Source organism: Thamnophis elegans, chromosome 2 (genome assembly GCF_009769535.1).
Source record: "Thamnophis elegans isolate rThaEle1 chromosome 2, rThaEle1.pri, whole genome shotgun sequence".
Classification (NCBI taxonomy): domain Eukaryota; kingdom Metazoa; phylum Chordata; class Lepidosauria; order Squamata; family Colubridae; genus Thamnophis; species Thamnophis elegans.
In genome coordinates this window covers 37,961,161-37,988,448 of record NC_045542.1, presented here as the reverse complement: position 1 = coordinate 37,988,448, position 27,288 = coordinate 37,961,161, and the positions used below count along the sequence as shown (strand labels likewise).

Sequence of the window (27,288 nt, the reverse complement as noted above, 5' to 3'; positions counted from 1 at the left end):
AGAAAAGACCGAGTGGCTGTTGTGTTTCCCTCCCAAAGATCTGACTAGTATACCATCACTCAGGCTGGGGGGTCAAATTGTATACCCCTCAGAGAGGGTTCGCAACTTGGGAGTCCTCCTGGATCCGCAGCTGTCATTTGACCACCACCTAACGGCTGTGACCAGGGGGGCATTCGCCCAGGTTCGCCTGGTGCGCCAGTTGCGACCCTACCTGAATCGGGAGGCGCTCACAACAGTCACTCGGGCCCTAGTGATCTCTAGGCTGGAATACTGCAATGTGCTCTACATGGGGCTGCCCTTGAAGAGCATCCGGCGACTTCAGCTAGTGCAGAACGCAGCCGCGCGAGTGATTGCGGGTGTACCTCGATTCACCCGCATAACACCTATCCTCCGCGAGCTGCGCTGGCTACCTGTCGATCTCCGGATGCGCTTCAAGGTGCTATTAATCACCCATAAAGCCCTACATGGCAGTGGATCTGGATACTTGAGAGACCGCCTTCTGCCAATTACCTCCCTGCGACCAATAAGATCACATAGATTAGGCCTCCTCCGTATTCCATCGGCCAGCCAGTGTCGGCTGGCAACCACAAGGAGGAGGGCCTTCTCAGCAGTAGCCCCGGCCCTTTGGAACGAGCTCCCTGTGGAGATTCGTACCCTCTCCACCGTCCAAGCCTTCCGCACAGCCCTGAAGAACTGGCTCGCCCGTCAGGCCTGGGGATAAGGATAATTGCCCCTCCCGAATGTTGTATGGATGTTGCCTACTATTTTTAGTATATGTCTCTATTTTGTTGTCTGTATCCCCCCTTCCTAGTTTTATGTGAGCCGCCCTGAGTCCCCTCAGGGAAAAGGGCGGCCTACAAATTCTAATAAAACTACAAAACTACAAACTACAAGATTGAAGATGACACCATGCAGGCATGCTCACAACTAGACACTTTTATTTAAATCTAAAAAGAATTGTGATGCTTTCCTTGAATCCTACATTGGCCATTCTGCTTTTACTCCTGATTACAACAACTAATAGGCCCACCTACCAGACATCTGGAAACCAGCCCTAGTCAACAAACAAAACCCACCCACCACCCAGATTGTTACAACACAAAAGAACAATGGACACACTGCCAGCACCTCATCCACACAGGATGATACAAAACAGCCGACCAATCTACAAACATCAACTCCATCTACCAATCAGGATGCAACTACACACCCAATCAACCCAGCAACAAAGCCAGCACTCCACACACACATCAAGATTTATAGAAAGACGACAGCTCCGCCCACGCCTTACTCACACAAGCACAAAGCCGAAAACACCAGCCTGAAGATGGCGAGTGGGACCTCGCCTAAACGTTGCCAATCTCAATCTTACATGGGAAAAGACCCGAATACAACAAGACCAGCGCGCGCACACGCACACACACACACACACACAGAGTACATAAAGATTTCACCCCAACATACCTGCATTTCACAATCTGCTCGAAGGTTAAGCTCTTCACAGCAATCCCTGGATATTCTCAGAAAGATATATTCCTTTGTTTTTTCTTCAATAATTGCTTCATATACTTTCTCTTTGGTTCCTTGGGACAGCCCTGACTTCTCTTTAGTGATTGGTAATAAATAAACAGCATTGACTTTGGTCATCACCAGTCGCCCTGCCAAAGTATCTTCAGAAAGGGTTTCAGTGAGTTTGAACCGTCCAAAAAGTTGCCCATTTTGGGCATATTTTGCACCTCCAGAAACACCAGTAAGCATGAAACTGGCTACAATCTGCAACTGCACTTTGATGTTAAACCTAAAACAGAAAGCACAGAGTTAATTCCAAAAAAATGATCCTTGTAACAAACAAATTAAAAATAAAAAGTCAAAACAGAGTTTTGAAAATTCTGTATTCAGAATCTCTTTCAACTGTATGCTCGGCATCTCCTGCTATTTTTTAGTGATCTAAACAATCACTTCAGAATAAATTGTGGGCTGTTGTGGTACTAAGGAAATAGGAAAGGTATGATAGGTATTCTTTTTTCCAATCATTATTTGCTCCACTGACATGACTTGTTACAATTATTTTTCCATAAAATTGGAGATGTATATAGATAAAGACTATTATGTTTTTCGTAGGCAATATATAAATGTTAATGTTATGAATTTTTCTTTTAAAAATTTTGTAAGACTTGTATTGTCTCCATTGAACCATGGTGGCGCAGGTATTAGAGTGCAGTACTGCAGGCTACTTCTGCTGCCTGCAATTTGGCAGTTCAAATCTCACCAGGCTCAAGGTTAACTCAGCCTTCCATCCCTTTGAAGTGGGTAAAATGAAGACCCAGATTGTTGGGGGCAATAGGCGGACTCTGTAAACTGCTTAGAGAGGGCTGTAAAGCACTGGGAAGCGGTATATAAGTCTAAGTGCTGTTGCTATTGTTATTCCAATTCTGCTACTGTCGACCCAGGAGATCTCCGAGATATGGAATCCCAAATCCAAAGATATAAAAGGCATGACTGTTTTTAGACAGGAACAGGTCAACTTTTGTGGCTCTTCTGGTTACTTTTTGTTTGGCTTATTCTTACAGGCTTTGTATATGGATGCCCATAATGATCCAGAGAAGACAAACAGTACATACAGAGCCTTGAAGGGACAAGCTGTAAAGGAAACATGTAACCCAGACTGAAATAAGTGCACTGACTGCCTGTTTCCAGATGCAATCAAGGAAAACCTTTCTTTGCACCATACTGTCTGTCTCCTTAGGAGCAAGAAAGAGGTTCATTCCACCTTCAGTGGAGGATTATGAAGTCATGACATAAGGTAAAGTTTTCTCTGTGTGGGGTTCTAATAATAGTGTCTCTTAAAAGGCAACTAACATCAACACTATTGTATTTACATGTTAGCTTCCTTGTACCAGGTATTGTCAGGTGCAAAGAATCAGGACCATTTGTAAGGGTGAAGGCGATGCAGAAGAATCTGATCAACTAAAGGTTGGCACTAAATTGGCGCTGGTTAAGAGCCAACGGATTTCAAGGGGGCAGCTGAACTTAGATCTTTTATGGCAATACAAAGACTCTAAACTGATGATGCATTTAACTACACCCTCCACCTTTGCCTGCTCTTCTTCTACAGGTTATTTATGTACTGTATGAGTGAAGATTGTTTCTATATTTTATTAGTTTTTATTGGAGAAAGATTGACTGAGACAGGGGAGGAGTCAAACGGGGAATTAGTCTGGAATCCCCACAGGGGAATAAGAGGGGAAAGCTGTTAAACCTTATCTAGTCTGACCCAGGCACAAGCCATCAGATTCCTGTATTATAGGCTTGAGCAATTAAACAGCTAATTAAGATCTTCAAACGTGGATCTGATTGTTCATGCCTGACAGTTTATTGATTTATTAAGGATATTTAATTACATTATTTACTGAAAATAGCTTGCTATTTCTTTTGGCCTTCGTATTGCAATCTTGAAATACAACATTAAGTTATAAAATTAATTAAATTACAAACTAAAATAAGGCCATGGGAGTAATTACAGAAAAACATTTCCACGGAGCCCAAGCAATATGTCTTCAATATGCTAGATTGAAAACATTATGCTCTGTAATAATTTATGTGTTATATCAATTAGTTATAACAAGAAAACAGTATGCATTGTCAGTAAATCAGTAAAATGCTTAATGCTTTAGATCGAGGGTGCCTGCGGGGCCAGCCCAGAAATATCAAAGGACCAGCATGTGGTGCCTCTGCCGGCCAAAATGGGCCCCAGGGGGCATGTGCGCCCCCCCCCCCAACGGCCCATTTCCGGCCTCCAGCAGCACTCTGCTGGCCAAAAAAGGGCTGCATGGAGGCCTCATGGGTCCTCTGCACAGCCCACTTTTGGCCAGCAGAATGCTGCTGGAATACTGGATTGGACTGGATTACAATTATGTGGCCTCAAATAAGTGCCTGATCGGGATAGAAAAAAAACAACATCCTATGTTAATAGTACAGTTTAATGCCATGTTTTACATACTGTAGGTCCATTTCATCTACAATCACCTGTCTATAATTGACAGTCATTTCTATTTAGTATCCTGGAAATTTACCTCTGCTTTTAGATCTTGTATTATCATGTTATTTGTGCTATTGTATTTTTATTATTAAAAATGCAATAGTATAAATAGCTTTCCTTCCTGGAAAAATCAATTTACTATTAAAGAATGAGGTATAAATTTAGAAATAAAAAATTTAGTGGAGCATGAAGAATAAGTAATGAATTGCCCACCATGGCATTCCCGTGTTACAGATCCATCCCAGCCACGCCCATCTGACCATGCACCCCACACACACACACACACAGCCCTCCAAGGTCAAACACAACTCTGATGCAGCCCTCAATGAAATTGAGTTTGACACTCTGCTTTAAATAAAGCACATAGTGGGGCAAAGCTTAAGACACTGTAAATATGTTAGTCTTTAACTGTTACAAGATATTGGGTTTTTTTTATTTCAACGTGTGATTAAATTTATAAATTGTTAATGCAAATCTCTTTTGATTGTCTAAGTTTCAAATAATATTTAGTACATTGTATTTTAATACATTTCTTAAACAGCTATACTTGTTCTTAATTAATTATTATAATCCATTCACTTGCTGTCAACTGAGCAAACTGCTAACTACTACAACTTTCTAGGGTTTAAACACACAAAAACTGAGCATATACAGTATTTTTATGCTGTTTACACCTTCCCTTCAAAATTATAGACGATGAATATAATTCATACCTAAAATTAAAAGGATAATAAACTTAAGAAGTCTAATTTGTCAAGTAAATAATATTTTCTTGGAAGAAATATGGGCAGCTAAATTTCGATATAACAGACCACTCTTCTATTATTTGTTTCATGCAAAAGCTTGTGGAAATGTACTGTTTAAAGCTAAGGCCAAGACTTTTAAAATAGTTTTTATGTACTACAGATTCTATCGTCTTAATAAAATTGTTAGGTAAGCTCCCTGTTAGGAGAACGAGTGCATGCAGAGAAGCGTAGTGAGAGTGGTGTGGAAGAACGCATAAACCAGCATACGGAGATACTGAATTGTAAAACAGATAGTATTTACTTCTGTGGAAATAGAGGTATGCAGAGTCCAATTCATACACGGTTAAGACAGTCAGTCATTAACGTTCTCTGTTAAGGGGTGATCCATCAAACACAGTCCAGTATCATATAATCAGTTCAGCACACAAAGTCGCTAACAGTAGCAAAACTTACAGTAATTCACGCTGAGCATTACACGACAAATCTACAAGCAGTATCCACCGATCAGCATCTAACAATCAGAGAGCTAACAATCATTCTGGCTTCATCTTATGGCCGCTTAAGGTAACAGCAACCAATCACATTTACAGCAGTACTTAAAGATACAGTACTACTATCATGGCTTATATGTTGCTAACCCAACTGTTAGACTACATTCCTAAAAAACCTTTCATTTTAGATTTAATAACAATCTCTCTATTCAACTGAAAGGCATAATTTTAAAATATGAGGTTCCATTAATGTCTATTAACTTGTTCATTTCTGTCATCAGCTACAATTTAAATAATAAATGTTAATACTAAAAACAACTGTTACTGAAGCTTACTTTCTTAAGATCTTGTTGTAAGTCTATTGCCATAAATCAACAGATTCACAATCCTTCCCTCCCTCCTTCTCCTAAATCTCAATTCAATATCATGCTTACTGAAAAAATAGATTTTAGAAGCTAGCTCTTTTAAATGACCAATATTGTAATATCACTCAAAATATGGGAGGTGCCAATCTACAGGATCTTCAAAATGTATAATTAGAACTCTGAAATATCCATCGCTCTGCTATTTAGAATAATTTCACCGTACAGGAGAACAATTGGTTTCAGTCTAATATTTAGGGATCTGCTGCCATCACTTAGAATCAGACAGAGTCCAAATCAGAATCTTTATCATGACTCACTAATCATATTATAAAAAGCTATAATTTATTTATTTGATAATGTACATTTAAAAGCTGAAGTTTTATTTCTGAAAGGGCTGAGTAGCTATAGATCTTTACATAGTGACAAAATGTAACTATACTATACTATACCATCAATCATTGTTATCCATGTGGCTGTTGTGAGTTCAGTTCAATAGCTACTAAGGTATCATAGATTTTCCATGTCAATAGCTAAACAGAGGTAGGAATATGATGAAGTCCTCATATATTTGAAATTTTTAATTTACTTAGAAAGTGAAATACAATTATTTTCCTAGCCATTATAAATAATATGTGGTAAAGTCAATGGCTAGATTCAGTGAAATAAATGGGAGGTTGAGTTTAGATACATCACATTGGAGTGATTCAGTAGTTTACATGTTTAACACAGTTTGTTTAAGTATGCATTGCTTTTTCCAAGAGTATCCTGTTCCCCTCTCTCTCACAAGACACACATGTTTAAAAAATTAAGTAAGCTGATGTACTCAAAGATTTGCCTAGTGTGTGCTGGCAAAGAATGGCAGCTGCCAGCTCCATTGTTTCCACTGCACTTAGCTGCTAGCCGTGGAATAGCTGGCTAGAACACTAGGTGTAGTGACTCAACTCTACCCTCAACTGGATCGCAAAATTCCAAAAAAATAGCTATCTGCTGTTGCCAGATATGACACCAGCATACCACTGGATTTACCATAAATGAGAATTATATTTCTCCTTATACATTCACTGCACGAACACAAGAGGCCAAGAAAATTGTTACCAATTCCAGAAACAGATGTTATTTCCAAATTACTAGGTTGTTGGTTCAATGTATGCCATGCACAAATTCACAAACTTTAATGGCTGCTTGAATCTAAACCCCACATTTTTAGGACAATGGACTTCAGAACAACCAAATGTTAGCGGCTTCATTTCAAAATAATAACAAACAGGAACATAATGTTACCCTTAAGTGTAAGACTAAAGGCCTATCTAGACTACATCCTATTTTCAAAAATGAACAACTAGATGTCTCACAGAAACCCACAAACAAAAAGTGAAGGTTCTTTTCTGCCATTGTTCCTGAGTAAATGAAATATCTAGGTGTTCTGTATTTCCTGATCTATAATGGCTTAGGGTGGCAAAGACACAGATAAAATCAAGGAACTTTCCATAGATTATATTGTGCTGGCAGTAAAATGTCACTAATAAAGAAGAATATTTGTAGCTCAGGGTTGGCATAAGGAGTCCTTGGTGCTCTCTGAGTTTGCACTGATGATGCTACCTAATTTGGGTAATGAAACATCTGCAAGAAAACAAGTAAGCTCACAGAGCACCAAGGATCCCTCAAGCAAAATGTCAATCAAGAGATCAAAAAGGTAGAGGCAGAACCAGGACACAGTCCAAACAGAGGATGGAGCTGTAATATTACTAAATCCTAACTATAAAGCCTGATTTCACAAATAGAAAAAATGTTAAAATACTCAATGGCCAAAAAGTATATTGGATTAAAACAAAACAAAAAAAGTCTGATACATTTTCAAGTGCATGTAATTCTTTGCAATGCTGATTGGGACAAAAGAGTAATATTAATCAATGTATCCAAGCTCCAATAACAAAAAGGAGAATAGGGACTATCTTGTATTGAATAAAGCTTTCCAATTCTTTTTTCTCATTGTGGCTTCCCCAATCATCTTCTGGAATGGCAAAGGGTGTAATACTAGGATAAATAGAAATAGCAACAGCACTTAGACCTATGTACCACTCCAAAGTATTTTACAGTACTCTCTGGATGGTTTACAATGTCAGCATATTGTCCCCAATAATCTGGGTCCTCATTTTACCAACCTCAGAAGGATAGAAGGCTGAGTCAAGCTTGAACCCGTTAGGATCGAACTCCAGACAGTGGGCAAAGTTAGCCTGCAATACTGCATTCTAACCACTGTATTACCAGGACTCTTAAAAATAAAATAATATTTTATTTATCCTAAACAGAACTGACTTAAGGGCTCAGGGAGACCAAGGAACTATTGGTAGTCCTTGACTTACAACTATTCGTTCAGTGATCTTTGAAGTTACATTGGCACTGAAAAAAGTGACTTATGACCATTTCTCACACTTATGACTGTTGCAGCATCTCCGTAGCCACTTGATCACAATTCAGATGCTTAGCAACTAGTTCATATTTATGACAGTTGTGTCCCAGAGTCATGTGATCACCTTTTGCGACCTTCTGACAAGCAAAGTCAATGGAGAAGCTTAATGATTCACTTAACCACCATTTTACTAACTTAACAACTACAGTGATTCATTTGACAACAGTGGCAAGAAAGGTCATAAAATGAGGCAAAACTCACTTAATGATTATCTTTTGGGCTCAGCTGTGACCATAAGTCAAGGATTACCTGTAAACTGCAGCGAAGGAGACAGAGCAGTCTAACTGTGAAAAGTCACTTCTGCTCATGCACAAATTCCTAAAACCAAACTGAATGCTCTTTGTTAAGTAAACTTTGCATCATTTCAAAAACTGGAACGGAACAATTAAGCAGCAATACTCATGCCTTTTTAAGCACAGAACTGGACTACTGTAATATATTCTACAGGTGGCTGCAATTGGTGCGAAATGCATTAATAATGTGTGAGATTATATAATATAATATTATAATCTTGTTCCATATCTACCTCAAGAATAACATTAACTACCATTTTGAGTGCAAATTCAAAAGTGTTGGTCATTACCTAAAAACTCTGTACCAGGAAGATCTTGCTGAAAATCCTTGCTTTTCAGGAGTTACAGCAAGAGAGGCTTGGAAACATAGATTCAAATAAATTTTTAAGGAAGCTGTTAAAATTTTGCTTTTAAGGAGAATTCCCGAGGAATTTTGTTCACAGAGAAAACAGATATGCTAAGAAAATTAGATATGCTAATTTCATTTGCAAAAGACCCATCAATTGGCTAAACAGACATTAAGCAAAACCACCACTTACTTGCTGACTTCTTTATACTGTGCTATTTCCTCAATATAAAGGAGATCATGTAGTCGTGACTGATAATTACTCTTGGTCAATGATTTATCCAAGACAGACTGTGTAAATAGCTGGTCAGCAGACAGAGGGATCTGATATCTGATCAGAAGGCTCTTATCCAATTCAGTAGTCTCATTTGGCTCAAATTCTACAATTGTCTTGGAAGTGGAATCCCAACGCTTGGCTGTGGTTAACAGTTGCTGCCGTGCATTCATCCGGTATTCAAGATCTATTTGCAACAGATAAAGAAAATAAACAGATATGCTTACTAAGTTATATTTAAATAATTGACCTGCATATGATAATAGATTTTTTTTTAAAAAAACTCAACAATTAACAACATCTCAATAGATGGATTAATGATCAAATTAAAATAATTTTAAAACATTAGGGTATAGAACTTTGGATATCAAAAAGCAATTTTATTACTGGTATGCATTAAATTGTTTCATAGTGTCTGAAGGTGCCTATGGAAACAAACGCTTTTGTTATTAAGCTATTAACAGTTGGTTTTAATGCTTATTATTTTATTACACTCTTATTTAATCTAGTAAAGTTATGAACACTAATTGCTTGCATGTTCTTTTTCTGTGTCTAAAAACATATTAGCATAATGATACATGATACATGATACATGAATTGTTTTTATATTATGCAGGGTAAGCAACATATAAATACAACAGAAATATGATTTCTAATTCTTGAAATCTTCGCAACCCTATAATCGTTCACATTAAAACTTACAGTAAACTCTATCCATACTTCTTTGATAATAGTAACTGAAAGAATTGGCAGCTTGACAGGAATTTTTAGCCTCAAAATACATACTTAGAATGTCTTACAGTGTTGATACTGTAGTTTTATTCTACTAGAATCACAAACATGGCATTGCCATATCAGAAACCAAATCATAATATGCTTAACAGAGTTTTGTTTTTAGTTTCCAACTAACAACCAGTCCTGGGTAGCCATATACAGTATATACAGGTAACCCGTGACTTATTATCACAATCGAGCTCAGAATTTCTGTTGCTAAGTGAGACAGTTAAGTGAGTTTTGCCCATTTTATGATCTTTCTTGCCATGGTTTCTTGAATCACTGCAGTTGTTAAGTTAGTAACAAGGTTGTTAACTGAATCTGGCTTCCCCATTGATTTTGCTTATCAGAAAGTTGCAAAAGGTGATCACATGACCTCAGGGCACTGCAACCGTCATAAATATGGGAAAGTTGCCAAACAGCCAAATTTTGATTATGTTACCAAGAGATGCTGCAACTCTCATAATTGTGAAAAATGGTCATAAGTCACTTTTCCCCATACCGTTGTGACTTTGAAAGGTCACTAAACAAATGGTTGTATGTCAAGGACTACCTGTATTTTCATGAAATTTTGGAATCCCTTTTAGGTAAGCCATGGGCAGAACTGTAAAAATGCTAATGAGAATCTCCATATAAATTGGTTGATAAGTAAAATAAATAAAATGAATCTCAGAGTCCTTCAGTAATACACTCCCTTCCAACTTGAATGCTGAAGGAGATAAAGCTAATCCTTCATATATAATTTAGAAGCAAGTTAGGCACACAAAGCAGCAATCAAAAGTCAAGATTGCGAATTTCTCAGTACAGGAACTTCTTTTTCAACAAAAACACTGGCACTGACATGGAATGATACCCATCTTTATCAGTTTGATTAACTATGTTAGACTAAAACAAGACAAACTCAGTTTCAAATCCATTTTCAACCAAGAAAATTCAGTGGCAAAATGCAACTTTATTTTAAAGCCAGCCCATTTAGAGTTCCTCTTCCTCACCATCCAATTCCCTTTCCATTTGTAAAGCATTATGTTACTATATAAATCACTTGCTTTATCTACATGAGGGGTAGAGAAGTTGGTACAGTCTATTGGTACAATTTTGGACTTCTTTACTCTAAAGATTCAAGCCAGATGTCAATTACAGAGATGTGGCCCAAAACATCTAGAAAGTACTAAATTTATCCTATGCTTGAGGGACAGGTTACAATGAACCTAGATATCTGGTATGAACATATGTATATATCAGAGGTGGGTTGCTGCCAGTTCGGCCCAGTTTAGCTGAACCGGTAGCGGCGGTGGTGGGAGATTCTGCCCACCCGCCTGGATGCTTCAGTGCATGCACAGAAGCATTGCACACACGAGCAAACCAGTAATAAACCAGTTAGCAATCCACCACTGGTGTATGCGTATGTATTATATTCTGTTTTATTATTTTTATTAAAAAATCGCAAGTCAGCAAATATATCTAATATTCCTTCCTCCTCCTATTTTATCCTATGATATGAGTTGGGCTGAGAGTAAGTGATTGGCCCAACTGGCTTTCATGGCTACGGTGGAACTGGAACTCATAGTTTCCTGGTTTCTAGCCTATTGTCTATAACTAACCTGGATATCTGAGCTATTATAGACATTTACATGACACAATACTTTATTCTTATACTTATTTGTAGGTATACTTGCCTCTGCATTCAAAAAGTGGCAGAACCGGGAGGCGGAGTTAAAAGATGGATCAGTTTGGAATCCCTGCATAGCCACAAGCAGACTAAGTACAGCCTTCCTTGAATTAAATGGACCCTTATCTAACTCCAAGCAGCTGCTGATCATGAGTTGAGAAGACTCCTGTGCACAGGCTATTCAACAATCAATCAGTTTAACCTTCGCCTGTGGACCTGGTCTTTTGTACCTGATAGTTTAATATGTAACTCAAATGCCTCTGACAAAGAAAAATCCTCACATACACAATTTAACAATGATTCAAAATGCTTTTAATATGAGGTTTAAAAGAACCTTCCAGTATTCAAATTATATTTAAGATTATATATATTACTTCCCCTGACTAATGCACTTTGCATCCAGTACTCCAAGTAATTGTTTATATGCAACTTTCCCAGATACTTACTATTATTGTAGGCAACCTTCCCAAAGCTATACATTTTATAAGTAAATTTGGGGCTGAAAGAGATTCATAAATGTACAAATTTGTGTTTAAATGAAACTGCAAATCATACCTTCTGTTGAAGCAGCATCAATCATCACTCGTTGCATCAAAACTGGTTCAGTCCCAAAATCAAATACCACAGTTTGACGAAAGGTCCCAAAGATTTCTGTGCTAAAAGCTACACTGATTTTGTACACTGAATGATCTGTTCCATTCTGGGTCATCTTTCCTCCAACCCATTCCTGACAGGTTTCTGGGACTTCTTGTTTTATTTGGGTGGTGCTATCTCCAGCCGATATTGCCATGATACTAAAATGAGGACGATGCGCATCATAAAGGAGTGCCACTCGATACAGCATTCTTGCAGGCTGTGAGGAAAAAAGCTTCTAAATAATTGTGGAACATGTTTACTGATTCCTCATATTCCTTCCTTCCTTTCTTCCTCCCTCCCTCCCTTCTTCACATTTATTAGTTCTATTAGTTCCCCAAACGTTTTGACATAGCCACATTTGAGGGGCTTCTGGAAGGTTATCAATACATATTGCAATGCAGTGGTGATTGTTTCTATAGCTCTACACAGAATACAACCATTTCCTGCAACTTCAAAAATACTTTATTTGTAAAACTGCAAGTTTTCTTATTTAATCAAGAAAAAATGAAATGTTACATTATAAATGGTTTGGAAAGGGGGAAGTGAGAAAATTCTCTCAATAATAATTTGCATTTAAATAATAGGTTAGAGTTCAACATGCTTTACATAAATGAAGGAATTTTATACTGATCTGTAAAATGGCCCACATCAGAAACATGAGAAGCCAAGTTTACCCCAAACCACCTTCAAAATCACTGTCTTCAGTGGCATGCTACATTAGTTCATGATTCTTGGCTCCGCTGATGTTTCCATGGCCTAATGAAATCTATCTCAGCATTCAGCTGAAACCATTTAGCAAGGCTCAGCTTTATAAACAGGAGGCAAAGGTGAAGTCATTAAAGCAAGCCCAAATCACAAAAAAATCTATGAATATATAGATATTTAGATACCTTTCTTAAATCACAACAGTAACGGAATGTAGATATTCAGGTAAATGTTAACTGTAGAATTTATCATATGGGTTAAGTTTTTTCCATTGCAAGTTTTTATCTCACAAACTAAATTTGGCATAGTATAGTCCCAAGAACATGCAAATTTCAAAAGAGAAGTTGTTTGAAATCTTAGGATTAAGTACCTATATTTATGTTCCAGCAATGAACTGTTGTTTTTTTTTAAAAAAAGACAGAATCCTACCTTACATGTAAGAGCAAAAGTCCACATCTGATGTGATTTTTTGGTGGTGACAGTAATTGAGAGTTCAGGGCTATGTTCAACTCTTACTCCATCAAGACATTCACTGAGCTACAGAAAATGCAGTGTTAGAAATTTTACAGGTATTAACAATGCTAGAAAAATAATTATGGGTTTAACTGAAGACCTACATGTTAATAAGACCAATATAAGTGAGTGGTCAGTTTATCAATTAACATTTTATTGTAGTTATACTATATTATATTCTATACTCCGTGCAAAAAAAAATTCAAACATTTCTGGAAATATTTTCCATTAAAAAAAATCTGTTTTACACTTGAAATAACTTTTAAAATTGGAATGGGACATTTTGCAAAAAATTCTGTCCTTGAAAACATCAAGATGAAATATTTTATGTAAACTTCCATTAATGCAAGTCTCTATACATGATTCATACATATATTTATTTGGGAGCCTTCAAGCCAGTCCTGACTCCTCATGACAAGTCCCTGTAGTTTTCTCAGCAAGATTTTGTAAGGGGTTTGCATTGTAAGGGTTTTGAGAGAGTGACTAGCCCAAAGTTACATATATGGTGTCAAAATAAGAATGGGTTACAAATGGAAGATAACATCATATACACTCATTCTGTAGCCCTATATCAATATTTTTTTCAAAAAAACCCATATGGAAACATCTAAAACTAAGAGTAAAATATTACAAATATTTCACAAAAACATGAAGTTTTCAATTTCATATGCAAGAATCAGAATCGGTTTGTGATTTTTTTTATTAACAGAAATAGGCAACTGTGTAATATAAATAATATTTTGAGGGTGTTAAAAAATCTAGCAGACTGTGTCAAAATCAAGCTCCTAATTTTATGTATGAGCACTGAGGGATGCATTTATTCTTACCACTTTCTCAGGAGATAATGAATTCATCCATTTTTCAATTAAGGATTCCATGTAACTTCCCAAACATTGCTTGTTTTCTTTCTGTTGTTTTAACTTTATCAAGCGGGAAGCGTATCGTTTCTGCCATTCAGTCAGCTCATCCTGGGAATGTGCTGAAGTACACTGTGCACCGTATCTGCAAATTCCTTGCTCTAAAAATCTGCATTAAAAGGGGAAGAAAAACATTCCTTAAATTCCCCATTTGAAATAGTCTCCAAAGGCATAATTTTTTGAGTCTTGAGTTCTGAATTTCCCAACAACGCCTAACTAAAACTGTTAATCATACCCCGATCTGCAAAAGGTGCAGCTCAATCAATCTGCTTACAATTGCACCTGTTGCAAAGCTGTTGCAAGGTAAGAGGTTGGCAGAAATAATCTGGATATGCCGGTCAAACTAAACATTTAGAGTCTGGCTACAGTATAATTTATCCCAGAATATTTAAGGAAAGGCCTAAACTGACAAATGTTAGTTTGCAATGCTGGCAAATATCCCCTAACTCCACTGAAGATCTTACCTAGCCTGGTAACGAAACGTTCGGAAACCAACCCACAAGCTCGGAGAACGAACTTCCCTACCCTCAAATGTTAGTTTATTCAGGAAATAAGTGTGTTCCTTTTATCCTAATCATAAAATATATAGAATTGTCCAAAAGCACAATTTCATATCTAAAGCATACATCCTAAACTCACAGGGCTACTACAAAGGGAGTGTTTTTCAAATGGATATGTGGGGGGGGAGGGCGGGAGGGGAGGGAGAGAGGGAGGAAGACAGAGAAAGAAATCAGTATATGATCTTCCCAGTTTTATAGATTCTTAGTGACACCTTGTGGCCTTTTCTGCTTATTTCAGATTCATATTGGCACAGTCAGTAAATAATTCAAATGGCTGCATTTTCCCCCCCACCACTTTATGCATCCAAGGCTATATTTGGATTTATTTGTGTAATTAAACTAATTTTCCCACCAATTCTGTTGCCAGTATAGGAAGTGCTTCATAAAAGCTTACCACCTGGAAGTGTAATTTATAAACTATTTACAGTCTGCAATATGTTTTGTTTTGGCACAGACAGCAAGAAGAGCAGTTCAGCAGTGGAACCAATCACCAAGGCATGCACATGTACTCCTACACAGGCATCTGTCCATCTGTTCTTGGGATTCCTGCACTGAACAGGAGTTGGGGTCTTTGTCCTTTCCAACCCTGTGATTCTAAGAACCCAGGAGTTAATTGCTAGGTTTTCAGGCACTGCTATATTGCCATTTCTTTATTTCTTTTCTTATATGGGAGTTATAATATACCTGTCACCGAGTAAAAGTGATTCACTTAATTTGGATAATTTATTAATAAGAATATTGCTATACTTTTTGTCTATGTATTTACCGGTATATATTTTAAGTATAATTCTAAAGGATATAATTAGGTAGTCTGGAAAGGCAAGCTGAAATTGTTAATAATGAGAAAATGTAGATTTTTTTAAGATGACTAAATAACATTTTTAATTTACATTTTAAAAAGCTCAAATATGTGTTGCTTTCAAGTCAACTTAAATAAACCATCTGAATGGGGGGCGGGGAGAATTTCTCTAAAAGCATCATCATAAAACATCTTCATACAGACTTCTAAACTCAAGCCACAATAACATTTTAAAACTTCAGGATACTTATTCAAATCTATCATCTATCAAACAGGTTTATCAATCCGATAGTTACAAATAAAACAGACACTACAAAGTCTATTGATCTTACAAACAAAGCAAATACAGGTAAGAATTCAGATTGTGTTATACTGCAAATGAATGTATGTGGTTAAATGAATATATACACTGTGCACATACTTCATCGAGATGGGTGGATAATTGTGGATATTACAGTTGAGAACTCTCAAATTGTAAGACAAAAATAATCAGTAAACTGGAAGCAAGTTTAAACATTAGCTTATGAATATAAAAATGGGGAAGCAATAGTTATACTTTAATTAACACCAGGTAGCAGTATTTAGCATTTCATTAACAACTTTATGAGGTTACAACCAAGCCTTTTAGAATTACTTATTACAAGAAAAGGGCAAACTGTCACATTTGCCTAGCTGGAGCACTTTGAGATGGAGGAGGGGGGAGGAGGGATGGACCATCATTAAATTCCTTGTTGAGGAATGCAAACTATGACATAAAAACACTAAGCAAGAGATTATCCTGGCATTTTATTACCATGCAAGGAAATGATTCCCCTATTTAGTTTCTGCATACTGGGCTGCTATTAAAGGTGCAGGAGTGTCTTTAAAAAGAAATCCAGCAACCCTCAAAGGGTAGCAATCAGAGTGAGATGGTGTATGGTGTCCATAATTGCACACATGCATGCCTCTAAGTTACTTTCTTCACTAAAGGGTTTTTTGATGGTTGCAGTTTATTCTAGGAGAAAGATACCATCTGCAGGAAAACCAAATCAGTATGGTACAAGCATTAAAAAAAATATGTATTACCACACACAAAGCCACTAGGGGCTAATTGAAGGGCCAAATACCATCACCATCCAATATGCCTCTAAGCTTACTAGTTAAGAGGATAAAAGAAAATCCTTTTATTATCTCAAACACAGATTAAAAGAAACTTCACTTAGAAGACACACAGAAACACACAAACACACAAACGACCCAAAAAGGGAGCTATTTCAACTAATTCCTTGCTGCCTTTCATCCTTCTGGCAGCAGCAGATATTTGACTTTGCAGCTCCTTAACATTAAAAAAAGAAAACTGATGTGATAAACAGTGTCATGAGACCAGCCAAAGATCTCATTGGTCTCAAAAGAAGAGTTTAAAACGTATCTACACGTTGATTGTTGAAAATGGCTGGTTCATAGTCATAACATTTGCCAAAATGCCAAAAGATAGTGAAGAGACTCCAACACAAGGTCAGTGAAAAACATTAAACAATTCTTCCACTATCTCTAGTTAAAACTTTCTCTCAAAGATAAAAAACGGTAAGTAAATATATATATGGATGGTTGGTGCCTGCAATTCTAGCAAATCACTAACTTCCAGAGACGAATTCTAAAACAGGCATGGGCCAGAAGAGAAACTGAGTATTTAAAAAAAATTCATCTTGGAAGTTCTAACCCTAGAAGAGTAAGATTTTACACATGCTTAAGATGTACAAAGTACAAATGGATCTTACAATTTATCTACTCTACTTTCTTCCATAAAGAAATCTATTAACCTAAACTTGCCACGTGGCTTTTTAGTGTCTTTGAAAATCTTCAATGAGAAATGATCACTGTTCTAGGCAGACTATTTTAGTGCTTCACAGTTTTATTATATAAAAATTCCTCCTAATTTTCAGAGCATTTTTTTAAATATCAACCTATTGATCATTGTCCTGCCCTCACATTTAACAGGGGTCAGGTGCATCCCACTTGGACATAACAGTTTTTAATACATTTACAGACCATCAGAATTCCCATCGGTCTTTTCTGTCAAGCAAATACGCCCAGTTCTTTCAATCATCCTTTATAGGCCTTGCTTTTCAAACCTCTCAAGTTGGTGGGCCTCCTCTGAACCTGCTCCAATTTTTCCATGGAATTTTTAAAATGAAGACTTAATGTAGAGTGTTCCCCCCCCCCCCAATCAATGCAGAGTAAATAGAAATATTTCCTCCTGTTACTGGAACTCAAATGTTTCTGTTAAGGTAGCCCACATTATGCTCCCATTATGCAGCTGATGATTCATAGAACCTAAATATTTCCCAAGTGCTCTGCTGCCAAATCATGCCTCCCCTTCCTATACACTACATTTCATTTTCCTATCCTATTGTGGGATCCTCACATAATCCTACTGGATTTTGCCACATTCAAGTCATTTTAGTTCATGATCTGGTTTTCTAAGATGTAAACCAATTCTCTCAACTTGCTATACAGCTGTGATGGCAAACCTATGGCACGTGTGCCACAGGTGGCACGTGGAGCCATCTCTGCAGGCATGCGAGCCGTCGCCCAGGTCAGTTCCACTGTGCATGCGCGCGCGCGCCTCCTGCCGGCCAGCTGATTTTTGGGTCTCTGCTGGGAGAAGCATGCGCAAGTGCAGGGGTGAGGGGTTGTGTGTGCCTGCGCGGGGGAGGGGTGTCACATGCATCCCCCAGCCCGTTTTTGGTTCCAGGAGGCCCAGACCCCATTTTGGTGCTAGCAGGCCTCCTTGAAGCCTGCTGGGACTAAAAACAGAGGGGGGGGGTGAAGTGCACCCCACCCCTGTTTTGGTGCTAGTAGGCCTCCCTGAAGCATCCTGGGACCAAAAATGAGGGGTGGAGGGCAGGAGGCTTCAGGGAGGCCTGCTAGCACCAAAACAGGGGTTGTGTGCACATGCATTGTCCAATTTCTGGGACCACTCTTCTGTATTACCATCAAGGAATCAGGCCCTATGTTATATAGGCTTTTATAGGTCATAACCAGAGGTGGTGTTCAGCCGGTTCTTGCCAGTTCGGGTGAACTGGTAGCAGCAGCTATGGGAGGCTCTACCTACCTGCCCTGAGGTAATGCGCGAGCACTTTGCATGCACAGATGAGGCACGTGCGAGAGAAGCATGTGCAAGTGTGCGCTCACATTTGTGAACCGGTAGGGAAGGTAAGTGAATCCCACCTCTAGTCATAACCAATATCTTTTTCACACCAGAAGCAAACTGGCAATCAATGCAGTTCATAAAACAGGATTGTCGTATGGGCATACTGAAGAATGCCTATCATTGTCTGTGCCACTGTATTCTGCATCAGTCAATGTTCTGTGTGTCCTTCAAGGGCAGCCCCATGTAAAATATGTAGCAGTAATCGAGCTGTGAGATGACTAGGGCAAAACTGACTGCCTGAAGGGTCTCTACATAGGAAAAGGTACAACAGGCACATGAAGTGAAGCTGTGCAAAGGACTTCCTGGCACAGCTGCCACCATCTTATCAAGCAGGAGCTGTGAGACCAAGAAAACTTCTTCATTGTACATGAACTTTGAAAGGGAAAGTGGTACCCTATCCAAATGTATAGATGGAAAAACCAAAACTCAAAATAGCCCCAAAATAGTAACATCTACAGTAGGATCTTTTTAGGATTGAGTCCGAAATGGTTCTTCTCCATCCAAATCCGCACAGCTTTGGGCATTGGGGCAGAACTTTGATAACCATCATTTACTCCCCAAAATTCTGCTAAATAGATTTTTCAGATGCAGAAGGAGAAGAATCATCATAAATTCTTTCTTCCTTCCTTTTCCAGGAAATATTTTGAGAATATACTACCATCCAGAAAAAAATCAGTATAGATGCAGTCAAAAGGATCAGTTCTCCTTCACTTTTCCACAAAGAATCCCAATTTGCTTTGAAATAGGTTGAGAAACTGACATAAGTGGTATCCATCACTCTTTGTTCCTTTGCCTGCAGATCAGACATTTTGTTTTTGATTTAAGATATATTAACAATACATTAAGTTCATCCAAAATTACATCCTATCCTTGAATGAGAATATCCCTCTGTGATTTTGTTCTTTTTTAATTCATTCACAAATACCTTTCTTACTTTCTAGATCTGGGATGGCGAACCTATCGCATGCGTGCCACAGGTGGCACGCGGAGCCATTTGTCAGGGCACGCGAGGCGCTGCCCTGTCAGCTGGCCAGTGTGCATGCATGCGCTGGCCAGCTGAGTTCACCCTTTTTTAAAGCCATTTTTCGCCCTCCCCAGGCTCCAGAGGCTTTATAGGAGCCTGGGGAGGGTGAAAAAAGCCTCCCCCGCCACCGCCACCGCCCGGAGACTTCATGAGCTTCCCTGAAGCCTCCAGAATGCAAAAAAACGGCCCTACAGGCAAACCGGAAGTTCAGGAACGGACTTCCAATTTGCTCGGAGGGTCGTTTTAAGTGCTCCGGAGGCTTCAGGGAAGCCTCCTGAAGGTCCCTGAAGCCTTCAGAGCACTCAAAACGACCCTCTGAGCAAACCGGAAGTGACTTCTGGTTTGCTCGGAGGGTCGTTTTGACTGCTTCGGAGGCTTCAGGGAAGCCTCCTGAAGGTCCCTGAAGCCTCCGGAGGGCTTCCGGGGTGGAGGCTGTTTTCCCCCTCCCTAGGCTCCTATAAAGCCTCTGGAGCCTGGGGAGGGCGAATAAAGCATGCAAAAAATGGGGGGGTCACGCCTGTAGTGCACACATGCACACTGGGGGGTTGCAAATTGCATTATGGGTGCGGCACACCTGCACACGACCCTCCCTGCGCTCCCCCCACTTATGGCACGCAAGCCAAAAAAGGTTCGCTATAGCTGTTCTAGATGATGCCTACATATGAGAAAATGAATACAATATTAAATAATATCTGATTTCTTTTAAAAATACCCAAATATCAAACAGAATTTTGTTTACCAATTTCAGTTTCATCTCTCTCCATAACTAATGATTTCAAACTGAGAAATATAGAAAACATGCATTATTTTACCTTTTGCATAATGTGTATTCTTCACTACTTGTGATTCCCCGGGGTGGGGGGCGAAATTGCCAGCCATCATGACATCCTGCCACATGACGATAAAATGCAAGTTATTTTTTTTTGTTCCTACTATTCTTTAATTCCTGGTACATAGTATATCCAGATTGAAACCATATAATTAATTATAGACAACTTATCACTGTATTCCAAGCAAAGGGAAACCATTGATCCTCATTAGAAATAATATCCACCAAGTGTTACCTAAAGGAAAGTGACTCAGAGGGAGTTTCCAAAATTAGGATCTATTCTTTTCAATTAATATTTGTCCATCATTTTCTTATATAAATCAGAAATCACTTACACCAAAAAGATCCTGGCAAATTAGTTTGATTGCCATTACATTTCCTGAAGCATATATTCAAAAGGTGAGTTGCACTTCAGAAGAGAGTACAATTTCCACACATTTTACAGAATACAGAACCCAATTCCAGAAGCAGGAAAGATTACCACTTAATTGCTCTGGATTGGGAGCCATATTAAAAACCATTTATTTTTCTATGTTGCTTTTATTTCCTATCTACACTGGAGAAAATTGTTTTGCTTCATATATTCTGAATATATATTAAACATTGATACATTATGCATTTTATTAGTTTTTAAATAAACATATTTGAACTCATTTTATAGAAAAAAAGAGAAGCATGATGTTTTAAATACGGGTAGTCCTCGACTTGTGACCGTAATTGAGCCCAAGGTTTCTATTGCAAGCGAGACAGTTGTTAAATGAGTTTTGCCCCATGTGATGACCATTCTTGCCAGGGTTGAAAAATGAATCACGGCAATTGTTAAGTTATTAAAATGTTTGTAAATTGAATCTGGCTTCCTCAGTGACTGTTTATCAGAAGACTGCAAAGGGTGATCACATGACTCCAGCATAAATATAAACCAGTTGCCAAGCTTTCAAACTTTGATCATGTGACCATGGAGATCTTTTAACGGTCATTAAGAGTGAAAAACGATCATATGTCACTTTTGTCAGTGCCGTCGTAACTTTGAAAGGTCACTAAATAAATGGTTGTATGTTGAGGACTACCTGTAAATATAAATACACCAACAAATAAGGAAAACGTTCTATTGTGACTATTTCTCACTTAACCCGATTAATCTTTTTTAAATTTGTCTGATACAAAATGGTAAGACAAACATGCTTTTTCTACCAACTAATTAGCAATTCCAAGGCTTACTTAATATCAATATTAAGTAAATATTTTGAAGTGTACCTTCTTCCACCTCTTCCACATGATGTACCGAGGGTATTTTACAAGCTGCTACCTGCAATCATAAAGATCAAAATCAATTTCAAATATGCTTCTATTTACCATGTGTATAAAAATAAGTAAAATATCAGACTTCTATGGTGTACTAGACGTCCACGAAGGAACACTAAACTAGATTACTCTGAAGAACTCACCTCGTGTTTTATAATGACATTGTCTTAATTATTACCTATTTAATCACAGAAGGCAGATATCAGAATAAAATTCTCCAGAGAAAATCATAAGTAGGAGATGTGCCTTTAGAAATTGCAAGCATTATTCTCCACTATCTTATAACCTCCTTTTAATTTCAACTATGGTGACTTCCAACAAGCATTGTTTGTATCATATTTATGATGCCAGCTTAATACTAACACTTTAAATTCTCCATTAAAACATTACAAGCAGCTCTTAGTTGCAGATATCACATGACATCCTGACAGCTATAAAGGTAGACAAGAAATGGGCAGATGAGACAATGTAGGCTTGTTTTGTAACATTTAAAATGTAAACCCAAATCAACAATATTGTTACTCAAGATAACTGCGCTATAAAATGTAAGGTAGATGAATAACTGGTATAAAACCACAGATAAAAGAGGATATTAAAAATACTTCTTAAATTATGGCAGCCATCTTCAAATTGGGAAAACAAAAACTGTGTCTGATATAAAAAAAAATCCTTTATTTCAGGAAGAGAGAGATATCCTTACCTCTGTTTGAACAAGAAGGTTTTTCAGCCTCGTCAGATCTTTAGTTACCATCCCATTCTGCTAAGAAATAATATAATCACATTCTGCTTATTTGTTATCTATTACAAAAATAAAACTGAAACATTTTTCCTATGAGATTTTTTTTCATGGTCACATGTAAGAAGTTTAGTTTTAGGAGATGCAGACAACTTTTTAGTGTTTTTTCTACAGCACTGTTTGGCTGAATGCTTTGGAATGACTACAGACCAGTTTGAAATATAATCTATCAATTTAATTAAAGAGGGCAGTTTTTCTACTATGCTGAAACTTCTTCTCCGTTTTGTTTCATAAAATGCGCCTTTCAAACATGAAATGGCAGTCGCAAACCTAAAAAACTACCAATAACATTATGACACATGAATATTTCAAATCAGAAGTCTGCATGGGCCAGCTCAGTGGATAAGATTGCAAGGATAAATTATGCAAGTTAACTTTGCTTTCTGTAGTCCTTTTTTGCTTATTGTGCAATGATTTCACTTCAATGCCCACTGGGAAGGAAGCAAAGGCTTACAAATCACTGCCAACTGTGATTTGCCACATCGTATACAGTTTGCACTATGGTTAAGCCTTCTGCAATTTTTCACAATTTCTAATACAAATAAATATCAATCCAAATATTTACTGCTGAAGAAAGCTGTGGCGCACGTACAAATATGAACCACAAATAAAATTTGGGTAAAGGTAGAGAACCTTTGCTAAAATTTGAACCAGAAACTTGCATTAAATTTATCTGTCTTGGCCTTGGTTCTGTACTATTAAAAAAAAAACAGGTAAAGATACGGTTACTTCTTCTGGTAGCCCTTTTGACCTAAACTACTCCGTGCTGTAGCAACCTGTGCATTGCTCCAAAGCAGTTTTACCCCCATATAGAAAATTTGATTCCATAATTAAGAAATTGGTGATTAAACAGGTATTTCCCATTCCGTGCATGATGGTACTAACTGAAATTGAGCCACTATCCACTTTTTGAAAAAATCTATTGCTTGAGAACTGATTTATGATGTATATTAGAAATATTAGGGAATAAGGACTGGCAAAAGTTTGATATCTCATATGGGGAAGAATACATTTTCTGTTCTATATCTGCTTCCAATATCTAATAGAGAAGACCTTAGAGAAGCTATGCAGAGATAGTTTCAGCAACAGGTACAACTCAGACTGGCTCCATCCCAACCCTCTGGGGTCTGCAAGGGATGCTGTATAATGTTAAGCTTCCGACATTCTGTTATTATAGTCTGTATCAATTCATTACTATCCCATAATCTGATTTTACTGAATCTGTTGCAAAAACTGGCCAAAACCACACACACAAAGTTGACAAATTGGGAGTCTGTGAATTTATATATATTAAACCAAGAATAAGCATGCTCTCATGATATAAGTAAGATTAACGATCTATGGCTAATTCAATGCAAAGTAATTTGATTACAGCCTTAAACCACAACTATGTTACAAACAGCAAAAACACCATTAATAAATTTAGTAAATATCAGTTCCTATATCCCAGGTAATATAATTAGCAATCTGCTTCTCTGAGAGACACTGAAAAACACAATGTTCTAGATGCAAAAAAGGCAAAATTTTGCAATTGAGTTGCTCTCTAGTTCTTACCAAACAATTCATAGAAAACCATCTGTATCACCTGGAAAACTAGTTAATAAAGGATGGATAAGCCTTAACTAAGAATCAGCAAAAAATCTGTAGCATTAAAGGATATGTTTATTTGTGTCTTATTAGTTTCAGAGACAAAATCTCTGGGATACTGGGATATATTTTATTTACACTCTAAAAATACGAAAGAGGAGGACATTAATGTAAGTTCCCAGAAAATGCCCATAGATTATTTTAAGTAGACAACTGAAGACAAGTAATTTGCAAGGGAAATTCTCTGAGTTTCTTTAAGAGATCAATACATCCCCATTGTTTGTCTTATATTTTATCACTTTATGTGTTAAGTTCACTTGATGAACTTTCCAACATTATCTAACCCTGAAAATAATTGACATTTGGGGAGAAACCACACAATTATAAATTTACTGATGATGCTCTTCTGTGAAACCTATAATTATCCGTTATTAAAAACGAAAGCAGTTCAACTTAAATTAGATGGATCTCCAGCCATACTAATAATATCACTTGGCAAATTTGGCCTTCAATTTTAATCAGCCAAGCCAATGTAACATGATTAATAGAGATGCATGGGGATTTGATTAAAGAGTAATATGACTGAATCATAAGTCTAAATCACCTTGGAGATTCACCATTTGCTGAATATACATGTTTTTCCAAATCGAATCCATTTTACTTACTGAATTAACAATTAAAATGAAATCAACTTGTTGAATCAAATCAGTGACTTGATTTGGAGACTGGATGATTTATAGTCCTAATGCTTTACAAAACAGATAAGTGACAAATATGGTCTGCTAGTGCCCAGTTCATTTCTTGCAGAAATAATCGAAGTTTCTTCTGTCTATGAAAGTGACTAGAATCAAGTACTATTCCATTTATTAAATGGAAAACAACAAAATAAAACAGTGAGATCAATACAAGCAATAAACTTTCCAATCAATCCAACATACAACCATTCAGCTGGCATTTTAACACTCTCTCAGGCTAATACCTTTGTAATTGAAGCACAATTCTGCATTATTTCTTGATATTAATACAATCTATACAACTATGTTCAATTATAGTAAGATTAATGTGATTCTGATTATTTAAAATTCATTTTTACAATGGTTTTTTCTGTTAGCAAATGTTTTCTTTCGTTAAGCCTAATGTTCAAACAAATATAATGTGTTCAAATTTAAAATTCTGATTATATAAAAAGTTCAAACATACTTAATATCACCTTTGGATATACTTCCTTAAGTTTTTTACATAAATGGGCCCAATTGAATAAGATAAAATGCATAAACAATTTTATTTTAATCCTGAATTGCAGTTAGAATCTAGAGAGAGTAAAGTAATACATCACTTTATCTCGTTATCTCATATCTTCTCTTCCATTTTAAGATATTTTACCTCCTTCACATACAAAATTGTTTTGGAAGATTGAAGAACTCTTTAGAATGGATTAAAAGAAACTTGGAGCAAATTAAGAGAAATTAACTACACTATAGAAGAGAAAGTATATTTCTGCTTGCCTTCAGAGATGCAAATTAAAAGGAATGTGGCCAAGAAACTACACACAAGAATATGTATGAGGCGCATATTTGCAATTTCACACAAAGTAAACTAATGTTTTTCAGGCGAAGACACACATGGAGAGAAAAGCCAATAGCAAACCAAAAAAGAGAACTCAGATAAACCATACACATCAAAAGAATGGAAGCTTACACTCTGAAAGAGTTGACAGCCCTCTCATTGCCTCCCTCAATTCCAAAATATTCCCTACCATTGCCCTACTTGGCTGGCCTCCTTCAGAACAAAGTGGTGGCTTCAACTACTGATCGGTCTTGTTTTATAAGAAGATTCTGAAATCTACAAGGAGTTATAAAGTATTTTTGAAAATATGTTTAATTTTAGCACATTAAATTGCAGCAAGTCAGACTTCCAAAGTTTTTATAGGATAGGGTAGGTAGGGATAGGGTGGGTTAGGGTAGGGATTGATGCTATAAATCACGTGTGTCAAACTCGGTCACGTCCCATGCCGTATCACCTCATTTTTTGTCTTTGTGGAGCCGGGGTAGGCGTGGCCTGTGTGTGATGCATGTGGCCTGTGGGCTGCCACTTTGACACCCCTGCTATAAATGAATCATATTAAAACCTACATCTCCTTTGTCTGGGTTGCAAAACTCTGGCCAACCACGAGATGGCAGCAAATGTCTACATACACTATATGTCTTTGCGGGCGTCTAGCAATCAGTCAGTTTTATCAATCTAATTATGGCTGCCCTACTATAGAGGTCACAATAAAAGCAAGTTGTCATCAGTCATCTGTTTCGTTCTGAAAATAAACTCAAGAAAAAACTTGCAACCTATTTCCACCACAAAAGACAAAAATACAGCAATAAAAATGGAAAAGCATATGTCTCTGTTCTACTAATTAGCATATGGAGAAAATTACTTGAGAGTATTTAAAGTCCATGCCTGTATTACATGAAACAACTGCCAGCCTGCTAGCACAAACTCATGGACAAAACTGGGGTTCCTGTTTCTTCATCTATAAAGATGTAAAAATGTTAATATTTTAATACAAAGCAGTAGAAGGTTGACTCAAGTCTTCTTGCTATGTCTCTAAAGTCTAGTATTTCGAAAACTGTAATGAGAACCAATTGCCACTTACCAGTGATTCACCCATCAGTGAGTTAGAAAGAGCGTTAGAAACAGCCTGTAGCTTCCCTTTAAGATGCACGCAGCCAAGCACTGCACGGAAAGTATCCCCTTCCCTGTCCAGTCCTTCTCCCAATACTGCAATCAAAAGCAGATACCATACACTTAGACTTAGAATAACTTTACTGTCACTTTGAATGTACACAAATAGGCATATATTAAAATGAAATTTCATTACATACAGCTCTCAAGGGTCACCACCTTCAATATACACTATATAAACATACCATATTTTTCAAAGTATAAGACACACTGAAGTATAAGAC

The 27,288-nt window shown here is 37.4% G+C and overlaps 1 protein-coding gene across 5 annotated transcripts in view; it reads right to left on the bottom strand.

Annotated features, from left to right (window-relative positions):
* Window positions 1-27,288, bottom strand: part of HELZ (helicase with zinc finger) — a 147,392-nt gene that overhangs the window by 76,179 nt on the left and 43,925 nt on the right. For 3 of the 5 annotated variants that reach the window (XM_032212405.1, XM_032212401.1, XM_032212402.1), the window contains exons 3-11: window positions 26,976-27,100; window positions 22,646-22,705; window positions 21,898-21,949; window positions 20,627-20,702; window positions 14,149-14,347; window positions 13,238-13,345; window positions 12,023-12,320; window positions 8,944-9,211; window positions 1,465-1,798 (exon numbers count right to left, since the gene is read on the bottom strand). In XM_032212405.1, coding sequence (XP_032068296.1) covers window positions 1,465-1,798; window positions 8,944-9,211; window positions 12,023-12,320; window positions 13,238-13,345; window positions 14,149-14,347; window positions 20,627-20,702; window positions 21,898-21,949; window positions 22,646-22,705; window positions 26,976-26,990 — 1,410 coding nt within the window. In that variant the 5' untranslated portion in view covers window positions 26,991-27,100. The remainder of the gene's footprint in view (window positions 1-1,464; window positions 1,799-8,943; window positions 9,212-12,022; window positions 12,321-13,237; window positions 13,346-14,148; window positions 14,348-20,626; window positions 20,703-21,897; window positions 21,950-22,645; window positions 22,706-26,975; window positions 27,101-27,288) is intronic. The other 2 variants (XM_032212403.1, XM_032212404.1) reach the window with 1 other exon arrangement.